We start from the raw sequence: 11,818 nt of genomic DNA, 5'->3' as shown, positions 1-11,818 counted from the left end.
TGTGCTGCCTGCATATATATCTGAGCATATATGTGCCTGATGCCAGAGAAGGCCAGAAGTGGATTCCCTGGTACTGGAGTTATAGACAGTTGTGAACTGCCTTGTGGGTGTGTGGCATGGAGTCCTTGGTTCTCTGAAGGTCAGTCACTGCTTTTAACCTCTGAGCCATCTCTCCAGCCCCTGTATGAATATTCTTTATTCAGCACATGTAACTACAAGCAATGCCAAAAATTCCAAATCAGTGGCTATATAGAATACAAACCCATAATGCTCGCCCTGTACTATCCTTTAATGTTTTTGAGATTTCATTTATATGATATCGTGTAAAAACAATTCTAGAGGCCAGGGAGGGCAACCCAGGCCTGCAATCCCAGCACTCGGTAGGTGAAGTAGGAGAATTTGAATACAAGGCCAGCTTGGACTACATACCAAATACCAAACTTTGGATCAAACAAACCCCACGCTGGCCTGGGGATGCAGTTCAGCAGGGGGCTTCCACGGCTCTGGGACTCAGTCCTTAGCTCCGTACTTGAGAGTGCATGCCTATAATGCCAGGACTAGAACCAGTAAGAAGACAGTGAGAGGGAGGGCTTCCGATCATTCGTGGCAAGGATATAAGCCTAGAGCACACAGAGAGACCCTGTCTCGAAAACTAAGAAAAACTCCAAAACATCCAGGCTTCCACACAGAGAACACTCAATAATGTTGCTATAGGTACAAACTGAAGCACCTCTGAAGGGAATAAGGCTTTTAAAAAAGGAGAGAAGAGGGGTGGGGACTTAGAAAACGGGTTTACTCGTAAACAGGAAGAGAGAAATCAGGTAAGGCAGCTCATGCCTGCAATCCCAACACCCAGGAGGCCGAGACAGGAAGATCACTGTGAACTCAGGGTCAGGAGAGGCTACCAGGCAGGACCCTTTCTCAAACAACTGGGAAGGAGGAAAAACGTAGAGATAGTGTTGTTCCACGTGGGCAAATTGGTAGGCGAGAAAGCAGTAAAACTGGGCTGACCAGGCTCCAGCCTGCAAAGAATGGGGCTACAGGCCATTCCAGCCCTGAGAATCGGAGTCAGAGATATACAGTGCAACTAGTTAAACTCCCTGGCTCGTTATCATGTGTGTATCAATAGTGCAAGGGCTAAGTTAGGATAGAGTACTTGATGATCTTTCATGCAGAACACAAACGCTACTTGGTCTCCTGAATTGAGTACATGTGCTCCTAGTTCACCGTTCTCACCAACTACAGCTTGTTCAGTGTGTACTCTCAGTGAGTGAGAAAGGTGGAAAGCCTGGGATTCCTCTTCACTGTAGTCTAGAGAGGAGAGAGGGCTGATGTTCCTCCCTACCCCACACAACACAGAAGGAATGCTTCCTGCCTTTGAACAACACCCCATCTCCCAACAATCTGCCACATGCACCTGTACCTCAACAACAACAACAAAAAAGCTTCCAGGAACAGGTACTATATTGGCTATGTTTGGTCTCCTAGGGACAAGTTCCAAACACAAAAACCAAAATGCTTCCTTTACTGGGAAATTAACCCTTAGGAAAATGGGCCAGGGGTTGTCAGCCAAGCATTGAATCAGAAGAGAGAGGTCTTGGATTCCAGTCCTAGCTCTGCCACCCTCTGACAGGACAGCTTCAAACAAGCTATGTAACTGTCAAATAGAGAAGATGACACTTGCCTTCTCTAACCTATTGTCCTGAGAACCAAATAAGATAATAAACTCCGAGAACATGTGTAAGACTGTTCTTTTTAGTTGTTGCAACAGAATAGCTAAATAAACTCACAGTGAGAACCAGAGGAAATGTTTGAAAATGCTTGTTCCTTCTTTTCAATCACTGGGAAGTAGGCCCTGGCACAAGGTGTACTGAAGACACTGCATAACAATCCTACTGCACTCCTCACCTTCCCTTGGCACTATCCAATCCCATTCTTTTTTGAATATTAGGAGCCAACAGCCCTGTTATTAGTTAAAGCTATTGTATAAGAAGTACCTGCCAAGATTCTCATAGGTCAGTCTCCCAAGAACAGTGGCCTTGGTAAGCACCACATTTGCTACCAGTTGAAATGAAGTTAGTGTGCCAATCCACAACATCCTCCTCATCCTGCTTTTTCAGGTCTTTCTCTTCCCCATCCCCCGCACCCCTCCCCTCTCTCTACCCCACATATTCCCTGCTTCCTAGGCTGCGGTGGACTTTAAATGAGTGGATGGATCATGCGTGTCAGAGAGCGGGGCTGCAAATCATTCGGGGGCAAAGATGTAAGGAATGTAAGAGTCCTCCACGGAGGGGTGGGAGGGGAGAGGAGCGGCGAAGGAATAAAAGAGAAAGACAAGGCTGCCAAAGACAAGGCATGGGAAGGAGGCCAAGCTATGGCGCTTGGAGGGCGGAGGTTTGGGTTCCGCGGTCCCTGCCAAGGCTAGCCCCCAGAACGTTCCCTTCTTCGCCTCCAGGCCTGTCAATCATTGCCATTTAAACTCCATGTTGTCCCTCCACCCCAGCAGTCTGCTCCTCCCGGGTCCTCAGACTGGCCCAAGGCCACTCCCGCAGTTCCCAAGGCTTCCCCTACTCCAGAGGACCTTCCCAAGCTCAAGAGCCCCCAGCTAGCTCACCACTGGACTCCTCCTAGCGGAGCTCCCTTCCTCCATTTTCCTCCTCCTCTCCACCCTTCCTCCCAACACACAGCACCTCGGACCCGGGCGCCAATCCACGGGGACCTCGCCCCCTCTCCTCCCGCCCCCCAGGTTAGACGCTCGCTCAGGCGTATTACGCACCACCTGGGACGCGGCCTGGCTTCTCCGAACTGCAGCTGAGGCCACGGCGGCCGCGTAGCACCCCGGGTGCCGGGTCTCAGCCTTTCCCCGTAGGGGAAGGGGAAGGCAAGGATGGGGAAGAAGGTTCCGACCACTCCTCGCTGTCTCCGGCTAGCCCTTAGCCACGCCCACCGCTGCTACGCAACGGGGCGGAAGCTCGTCACCAAGCCCCGCCTCTCTGTTTAACTCAGTGGCGACTGGACGCGCCAGCGAGCAGCCTAAGAGAGGCGGGGGCTAGCGAGGCCTCCGCTCTGCGCCGGAAGTTCTTAAGGACGGACTGTGTAGCCTTTTGGGAGGGAGGGCTCTATGTTCTTCAGGTGTGGCGATCCCGGGCGACTCTGGGTGTCCCGCCATGCAGAGTCACTTCGTGCTGGATGGTGCGCGACTCGGGTGCTAGACCTGGTGCAGCGCTGGGACGAGGTCGCCGCGGAGCAGCTGGTCTACTGCGTGGCCTGCTGTCCTCCCAGCCCTTCAGTTTCCAGAGCTGTGGTCAGCATCCCGGAGCCTCCCGACCTGTGACTCACAGTCATGGGGATGGATACTGCTGTTAGCTTAGGAGGCCGCAGGCTGGAGAGGGACGCAGGGTCTCACCGCAGAGCTTTGATCTAGGGTGCTCCAGGGGTCGTCCGCCTCCCAGCCACACACTCTTGTAGTATTAATGATGGCTCTTCAAAAACTCAGAGTGCCCGAAACACTAACGGATTTGAGGTCTTAAGGCTGCAACGCAGTGGTTGGGGGAATGTGGGTGGGAGAGAATCTGAGAGTCGGTGGTGGATTTTAAAGCGGTTAAGCAAGACAAGGAATGCAATTACATTACCTCTTAGGCTAATCTGGTGTCAAATAGTATTTGTTATAGATATTCTCTTTTTAAAAGGGCAGTTCACATTAGTACATATGTAACTACCTTATTCATGAGAATACAGAGCTAATTGCTTCCTTTGGAGAAAATCTAACAAGTACCCAAGGAAACTAAAGCTTCTAGGTGTCTCTGAGATCCAATAAAATAAGGAAATAGGAATCGGATGTACCTTTGTGAACCAAGTCAAACTTGCTTCCTCTCCCCCTCCCCTAGTCAGGGTTTCTCTTTGTTGCCCTGGCTGCCCTGGAATTCACTGTGTAGGATAGGCTGGCCTTAAACTCAAGAGATCCTCCTGCCTCTGGCCTCTCCAGTGCCCACCCTGCTTGAGACTTGCTTTTTATGTTCCGGGTTCAACGTCTTTCAAAGGAGGCTGAGTCTGCCTATTATCTTTCTATGGAGAAAATGCCGCTTGTCCCAGAGCCCTAAGCCGAACCGTTTAGTATATTAAAGATTATGCGTAAGTTCCTGCCATGTCCAAGGTACTAGCTTTTAACTAACTAGTTTTCCTGTGTAAAACAGAGTCATGTTTAAGAATTGCCGAGGTGTCCGGTGGTGGTGGCACACGTCTTTAATCCCAGCACTTGGGAGTCAGAGGCAGGTGGATTTCTGAGTTCAAGGCCAGCCTGGTCTGCAGAGTGATTGAGTTCCAGACAGCCAGGGCTATACAGAGAAATCCTGTCTCGAAAAACCAAAAAAAAAAAAAAAAAAAAAAAAAGGATTGCCGAGAAAAGAAGCGAAGACAGGCTGGAATTAAAACGTTTGCCCGCTGCGTTCCAGAGCCCTTGGACCTTTTTTCCATTGTGACACTAGTTGAACAGAAAATGAAATGTTTAAGAGCCCGAAGTGCATTCTTTGAGCGGAAGGGAAGTTTAGTATCTGAGGCGCCCCCTGGTGGTCCGCCCATCTTTTCCCCTACGGAACTAATACTCTGCGAGGCTCCTTTAAAACCTAAAGCGGCCCCCTTGACGGCGAGACAATCTCGGAACCTGATTGGATGGGCGGTGGCCGGAGGTGGGGCGCTTTGGGCGGCAGATCGGACTCTATTGGCTGAAGGAGGTCAGGGGACGTTTCCGGGACTGTACGCGCTCCCGCGTTTCTCTCCGCAGCATCCGGCGGCAGCCAGCCCCCTGGCTCCCCCTGCGGGTGGCTCGGCGGTGTGCACAGTCCGGCCTGCTGGCTGGGTGGGTGGTGGGCTGTGGACGGGGGAGGCGACGGACCGAGTTCTGGGTTGTGGGGATGAGGGTTCAGGAAAATCTGCCGAGTGAGATTCTGTTCCGTGGAGCTGCACCGGGTTCCCTCCGAGTCTCTTTCAGCCTCCCCGCTTCGGAGCGTGAGCCTGAAAACATCCTGACCGAGGGCCTTCCAGCCCCTGAACATCTTACCCAGAGATCTATAAGATCTGGTCTTAAAGTACGAGGCCCCCAGGGAAGTTCGTTTCTAACCTCTCAGAAGGGTTAGAGGGGGACCGAGGCTGCCAGGTTCCCGCCCGCTGCGGTGGGTAGGCCAAGCAGGAGCATGGGGGGCAAAGGCTCCAAGTCTTGAACCTTCATCTCCCATTTCCGCTTCCAGCGGGGTGCCACGGCTTGGGAAGCATGACGACCGAGACCTTCGTGAAGGATATCAAGCCCGGGCTCAAGAATCTGAACCTTATCTTCATTGTACTGGAGACAGGTGGCTATGCTTGCGCAGTGGACTCGTGGGAGCAAAAGGGGAGGAGCATAGAGAGTGGGAGCACATGGGACCACCGCCTGCGTTCTTAACTTGCCTGGATAGGGAGGAGGCTCCCCCTCCCTGCTCATTCTAATGACCGCTGGCATAGGGAGCTGCTGACAGGTATAAAATAGGTAAAACTAAATGAACTGATGCCACGCGGGCCTTTTTTCCACTCGGGGCTCTCTCCATGGTGCTGGATCCTCCACTACCGCCCCATACACCCACGCATAACCCGCCATCTAGGAGGGATGTGGGCTTTGCGTCTATTCCTTTACCTCACTCAGCCAATACCCAGACTCTCACCGTCACCACGACCTGTGTGACTTTATTTCCATTTTCATATATTTCTTCTCTTAAAGGCCGGGTGACCAAGACAAAGGACGGGCACGAGGTTCGGACCTGTAAAGTGGCAGACAAAACGGGCAGCATCAACATCTCAGTGTGGGACGATGTGGGCAACCTTATCCAACCTGGGGACATTATCCGACTCACCAAAGGGTAAGGCAGGGCTCCTAGCAGCAACAACGGCAGGGTGTGGTTGAAAGTTCCTACGACTTTTCTGAAGACTGAGTCCTGCTTCACCCCACAGGTATGCTTCAGTGTTCAAAGGCTGTCTAACACTATACACTGGTCGTGGGGGCGATCTGCAGAAGATTGGAGAGTAAGTCTCGGCAATTGAGATCAGCACTAAGAACCCGAAGTGGGGAAGTTAGGGTTTACATGGAAGCAGCACAGTCTGCGCAGTCCACATCTCCTGGCTGGACTTGTCTGTGACCCAATGGAGGAGTCCAAGGCTTCCATCTTTTTCTTTGCAGATTCTGTATGGTTTATTCTGAAGTTCCTAACTTTAGCGAGCCCAATCCAGAGTATAACACGCAGCAGGCCCCCAACAAATCGGTGAGTCCCTGGGCCTGATGTTAGAGAAAATGGTGGATGAGGCCAGGCAGCATGATGTTGAGGAGGGTCTGAGTACCTCATGTGTGCCTTCAGGTGCAGAATGACAACAGCCCTACTGCCCCACAAGCTACCACAGGACCCCCTGCTGCCTCTCCAGGTAGGAATCCATTTCTTTCCTTCCACTGGCCCCTTCAGGTCCTCCATTCTCCTCAGCCAGGAAAGATGTGTCTTCCTCATCCCTTTTACAAGAGCCTCGTCTCTCAGGATGTCCCTCTCCACCCAGCTCTCCTTCATTTTTCTCTTTGTTTTGTTTTTTGTTTTTTAGAGACAGGGTTTCTCTGTGTAGCTCTGGCTATCCTGGAACTCACTCTGTAGACCAGACTGGCCTCAAACTCAGAAATCCGCCTGCCTCTGCCTCCCAAATGCTGGGATTAAAGGCGTGTACCACCACTGCCCTGCTCTCCTTCATTATTCACCCCTTCTGCAATCTCAGTGGTGAAGACCTGAGGCACTCTTTCCTTTCCTTACCACCAGTCAAGAAACAAAGGAGAGTAGTTTCTCAAGAGCAAACGGGATCACGTGTACCACATTTAAAATATCATTGTAAATTCCTTGTGATATATAACTGCACATACATATAGGTGTGTGTGTATATATACATATATATATATGCAGTCATAACTCACTAAGTGATGGGAATATAGTCTGAGGAGTAGGTACACACACACCTCGATTGTGTGGCCTACTTGATTCTACACACTTGATCTTAGCCAAAAGGCTGAGAAGCGATGGCCCACTTGACTCTTAAGCTATGTGGCATAATCTCTATTATATTTTTCTTTTTTTTTTTAAGATTTATTTATTTATTTTATGTGTGTTTGGGTGGGTACACTGTCACTCTCTTCAGACACACCAGAAAAGGGAATCAGATCCCATTACAGATAGTTGTGAGCCACCATGTGGTTGCTGGGAACTGAACTCAGGACCTCTGGAAGAGCGACTGCTCTTCCAGAAGAACAGTGAGCCATCTCTCCAGCCCCTATATTTTCTTTTTAATTTCTTTTTATCCCTTTCTTTTCTTTTGATACAAGGTCTCACTATGTTGTCCAGACTGATCACAAACTCACGGAGATCCCCCTGCTTAGGCCTGACTAGTTCTGGAATATGCTACATTTTTTAAATGTATATGCTACATTTTAAAAAATCATTTTATTGTTATTTAGGTTAAATTTTACAGACATAATCCCAGCACTGGGGAGGAAATGAAGGGAAAGAATTCTCACAAGTTCCTATCTAGTTTAAGATTTAAAGCTAGACCTTGTCTCAAACAAACAACAACAACAACAATAAATTTTGATTTCCTTTTCTGAAATAATAATAGCAAATATAGTATAGCAGGGTGTAGAGGTACATATCCCAGTACTGGGGTGGTAGAGACAGAAGAATCACTGTAAATTTGAGGCCAACCCAGTCCACATAGCAAATTCTAGGCCACATACATAGTAAAACTTTGTCCCAAAAAAAAAATTAAAAAAAAAAAGCTGGGCAGTGGTGGAGCACTCCTTTAATCCCAGCACTTGGGAGGCAGAGGCAGGTGGATTCTGAGTTTGAGGCCAGCTTGGTCTATGGAGTGAGTTCCAGGACAGCCAGGCTTATACACAGAAACCCTGTCTCGAAAAACAGGAAAAGTTCCTCACAAGCATCAGTAGTTCAATTTTGTCCTTGGCTCTAAAGTCAGTTCAAGGTCAGCCTTGGCTACTACCAAAGACTTTTTGTGAACACTTTCCCTCAATTTAAAAAAAAAAGCAAGAAAAAAACAGAAAAAAAAAGAAAGAATTGTAAATAGAAAAGCTAGTAACATATGATCACATGGTCATTTATTATAAATTGATATATAAATTTATATATCTATAAAAGGATATATAGCCTTTTTTAATGCTCACAGCTCTGTAAGCTGATTTACATGGCATCATAAGAAACATGATGGGCAGTGGTGGAACACACCTTTAATCCTAGCACTTGGGAGGCAGAAGCAGGTGGATTTCTGAGGCCAGTCTGGTCTACAGAGTGAGTTCCCGGACAGCCAAGGCTACACAGAGAAACCCTGTTTCGAAAAATCAAAAAAAAAGAAAAGGAAAAAGGAACATATTAGTGGGCTGGAGAGATGCTCAGTGGTTAAGAGTACTGGCTGCTCTTCCAGAGGTCATGAGTTCAATTCCCAGCTACCACATGGTGGCTCACAACCATCTGTAATGGGGTCTGATGCCCTCTTCTGGTGTGTCTGAAGACAGGTACAGTGTGCTTATATACATTAAAAAAAAAAAAAAGAAAGAAAGAAAAAGAAAAAAAAGAAACATATTAGTGTTGCATTACATTGTGACTGCTGTAGCTGCAGAGTAAGTAGACAGTAGGAAGTTTCTGGATTTGTTGTAGACTCTCTCTCTCTCTGTGTCTCTAAGATTTTATCTATTTTTACATTATATGTATGACTCTACCACATGTATACAGTGCCCAAGGAAGCCAGGAGAGGGTAGCAGATCCTCTGGAATTGGAGTTGCAGGTGGTTGTTACTTCAGTGTAGGTGCTGGGAGCCAAATGTGGGTCAGCTGGAAGAGCAGCCAGTGTTTCTGACCATTGAGCCACCATTCTCTCCCTAGAAGTCTTTCAGGGCCTCTGTCCATTGCTGACTGAAAGCACTGGTCACATCATCTCCACAGTCGCCAGCAGAGTTAATGCATGCTTGCTTCCATGCCTGAGTGCTTGTGTTCTTCCCAGTTTCTCCACTCAGAATGTGATGTGCCACCCAACCTGTGTGTGACAGTCACACACCTTTAGTCCCAGCACTGGGAGTCTCTGAGGCCAGTCTGGTGTGTTTAGTGTGTTCCAGGACAGTCAAGACTACATAAATAGGCCCTGTCTCAAAACAAGAAACAGAATGAGCCACCCACAGTGCTCTGGGTCTTCATATATAATTACATTACATACATTAATTACATACATTTATTACAGTTCTTTTTTTAAATTTTATTTATCTATTTATTATATGTAAATACATTGTTTATTTATTTATTTATTATATGTAAGTACACTGTAGCTGTCTTCAGACACCCCAGAAGAGGGCACCAGATCTCATTACAGATGGTTGTGAGCCACCATGTGGTTGCTGGGATTTGAACTTATGACCTTCAGAAGAGCAGTCAGTGCTCTTAACTGGTGAGCCATCTCTCCAGCCCCTTTATTACAGTTCTTATCAGATATGTGAACAGGGCCACCAATGGAGACAATCCCTTATATATGATCTATGACTGCATACTTCTCCTACTGCTTCTGGCTTTGTAGAAAACCTCCAATATTATAATCAAAATGAATACCACTTAATTCCATCATAAAAGGCAGTTAAGAACAGTAGGCCGCCAGGCGGTGGTGGCACACGCCTTTAATTCCAGCACTTGGGAGGCAGAGGCAGGCAGATTTCTGAGGCCAGCCTGGTCTACAGAGTGAGTTCCAGGACAGCCAGGGCTACACAGAGAAACCCTGTCTCGAATAAAACAAAAATAAATAAATAAATAAATAAATAAATAAATAAATAAATAAATAAATAACAGTGGGCTGCTCTTATAGAAGACCTGGGTTGGTTCTCATGGCAGTTCATGACAATCTATAACTCCAGTTCCAGGAGATCCAGGGTCCTCTTATGTCCTCTTCAGGCAATATGGTGCCCATACATACATATACAGGCAAAATACTCTTACACATAAAATAAAAATAAGTGTAAAAACAGAAAGAAAAAAGGAAAATGACTTAATGCTGGGTATGATGCCTTCCACCTATAGTCCTCATACTTTACAGGCTGAGGAGGGAGGGTCACTGCATGTTGGGGGCTAGCCTCAAAGAATAGAAAAAGGAGGGGGTCAGAAAGGGAGAGGAAGGGGGGGTTAGGGAGGGAGAGGGAGGGGAGAGGAAGAAAGACAAAAGGGGCAAGGGAGAGAGGTAAATGTGACTGTTGGACCTGAAGGCGGTTCAGACCCAAGGCTTTTGGTTCAGTCCTCAGGATAAAAAAAATAGAAGAAGAAAACGAGAGAATAAAATAGGATACTACTTTTCCATGACTGTATTTTTATTTTATTTACTTTTAAGAGACAGTCTCATGTAAGGCTGGCCTCAAACTTACCTGTAGCCAAACCTGGCCCAGCATCTCTGCTCTCCTACCTCCACCTTTCAAGTGCTGGACCACGAGTGTGTTGCCATCATGTCTAGCTACAAAAATATTTCTAATAAGGTACAACCCAGAGCCAGGCATGGCTGCTGCCAAGCACCTGAGCCGCAGTGGCAAAGAGGGTTGTTGCAAGTTCTGAAGGCATTCTGGAATCCAGAGAATGAGTTCTAGTCCAGACTGCTCTCTAGCAAGGCCCTGCCTCAGAAACAAAACAAAGAAAAGACACACCTGCTGGGCAGGGTGGCACCCACCTTCAGTCACAGCGCTCAGAAGGCAGAGGCAGGCGGATCTCTGAGTTTGAGGCTAGCCTGGTCTACAGAGCAAGTTCCATTACAGTATAGCAAGGGCTACACAGAGAAACAGGAAAAAAAGGAAAGGTACACCTAAGACCATGTGCTCCTAAAAGTCATTTGCCAAGTGTTTACTCCCTTTGTCACCTGCTAATAGAAATGAGAGGTATTTTGGTTTTTTGTTTTGTTTTTTCTTTTTTTGGCTTTGTAAATCCTTTTGTTATGTATATATTTTCTCTATATGTATTTAATTTGGGAGGGAGCTTTCTTTATAAATCTCTTTTTTTTTTAAAAAAAGATTTATTCATTTATTATATGTAAGTACACTGTAGCTGTCTTCAGACACTCCAGAAGAGGGCATCAGATCTTGTTATGAATGGTTGTGAGCCACCATGTGGTTGCTGGGATTTGAACTCAGGAACCTCGGAAGAGCAGTCCTGAGCCATCTCTCCAGCCCCCAGGGAGGGAGCTTTCATGTGCCACAGTGGGCATGTGGAAGTCAAAGGACAGTGGCAGTCTGTGGTGTCAGTCCTTCCACCGTAGGGGTTTCAGGGATGGAATTCAAGCCATTAGGCTTGGCAGCAAGCACCCCTGTTCTGGGGAGCCATTTGGCCAGCCCATGTGAGGGTGTTGTGGTTACATTGTTGCTGCCTCAAGTTATCCTGACAGCAAGCGATGTAAGGGAGGAAGAGTTCACCTAACTGACAGTTGTGGGTTACATGCAGTCCATCCCTGTAGCGGACAGAGCTGGTCACTGCATTAACACGGTCAGGAGCACAGAAAGTGAAGTCACACTTGCTTGTGCTCAGCTCGGTTTCTCTGCTCTGAGTGATGCCACACAGTGTGCTGGGTCCTTCCACATAATTCCAGTCCCCCATAGACAAGCCCACAGGCCCACCCACTCAGATAGTCCTTCCTCGTCCCAGGTGATTCTAGGCCATGTCAAGGTTAGACCTAACCGCCACTCAGCCCTCAGTATGATCCTTAGCCCCCAGCTTTTTTTTTTTCCGAGACAGGTTTTTCTATGT

General features: G+C 47.7%; 2 protein-coding genes across 11 annotated transcripts in view; one reads left to right on the top strand and one right to left on the bottom strand.

Moving 5' to 3' along the window:
* The window catches only part of Rnf41 (ring finger protein 41), a 29,957-nt gene extending 26,998 nt beyond the window's left edge, over positions 1–2,959 (bottom strand). For 3 of the 5 annotated variants that reach the window (XM_031350270.1, XM_031350271.1, XM_031350272.1), the window contains exon 1: positions 2,777–2,959. The gene's annotated coding sequence lies outside the window, so the exon portion shown is untranslated. The remainder of the gene's footprint in view (positions 1–2,776) is intronic. The other 2 variants (XM_031350269.1, XM_031350273.1) reach the window with 1 other exon arrangement.
* Positions 2,960–3,022: 63 nt separating this feature from the next.
* Nabp2 (nucleic acid binding protein 2) overlaps positions 3,023–11,818 on the top strand; it is a 10,906-nt gene continuing 2,110 nt past the window's right edge. The window contains exons 1-6 of one of the 6 annotated variants that reach the window (XM_031350275.1): positions 3,032–3,304; positions 5,244–5,345; positions 5,747–5,885; positions 5,977–6,048; positions 6,203–6,284; positions 6,378–6,441. In XM_031350275.1, the coding sequence (XP_031206135.1) occupies positions 3,190–3,304; positions 5,244–5,345; positions 5,747–5,885; positions 5,977–6,048; positions 6,203–6,284; positions 6,378–6,441 (574 nt within the window). In that variant the 5' untranslated portion in view covers positions 3,032–3,189. Of the gene's footprint in view, positions 3,305–4,735; positions 4,856–4,928; positions 5,100–5,243; positions 5,346–5,370; positions 5,508–5,746; positions 5,886–5,976; positions 6,049–6,202; positions 6,285–6,377; positions 6,442–11,818 lie in introns of those variants that run through there. The other 5 variants (XM_031350277.1, XM_031350279.1, XM_031350278.1 and 2 more) reach the window with 5 other exon arrangements.

The sequence above is a fragment of the Mastomys coucha genome, unplaced genomic scaffold, assembly GCF_008632895.1.
Source record: "Mastomys coucha isolate ucsf_1 unplaced genomic scaffold, UCSF_Mcou_1 pScaffold4, whole genome shotgun sequence".
NCBI lineage: Eukaryota > Metazoa > Chordata > Mammalia > Rodentia > Muridae > Mastomys > Mastomys coucha.
The sequence above is the reverse complement of the archived record's forward strand: the minus strand, read 5'-3'. Positions and strand labels throughout refer to the sequence as shown.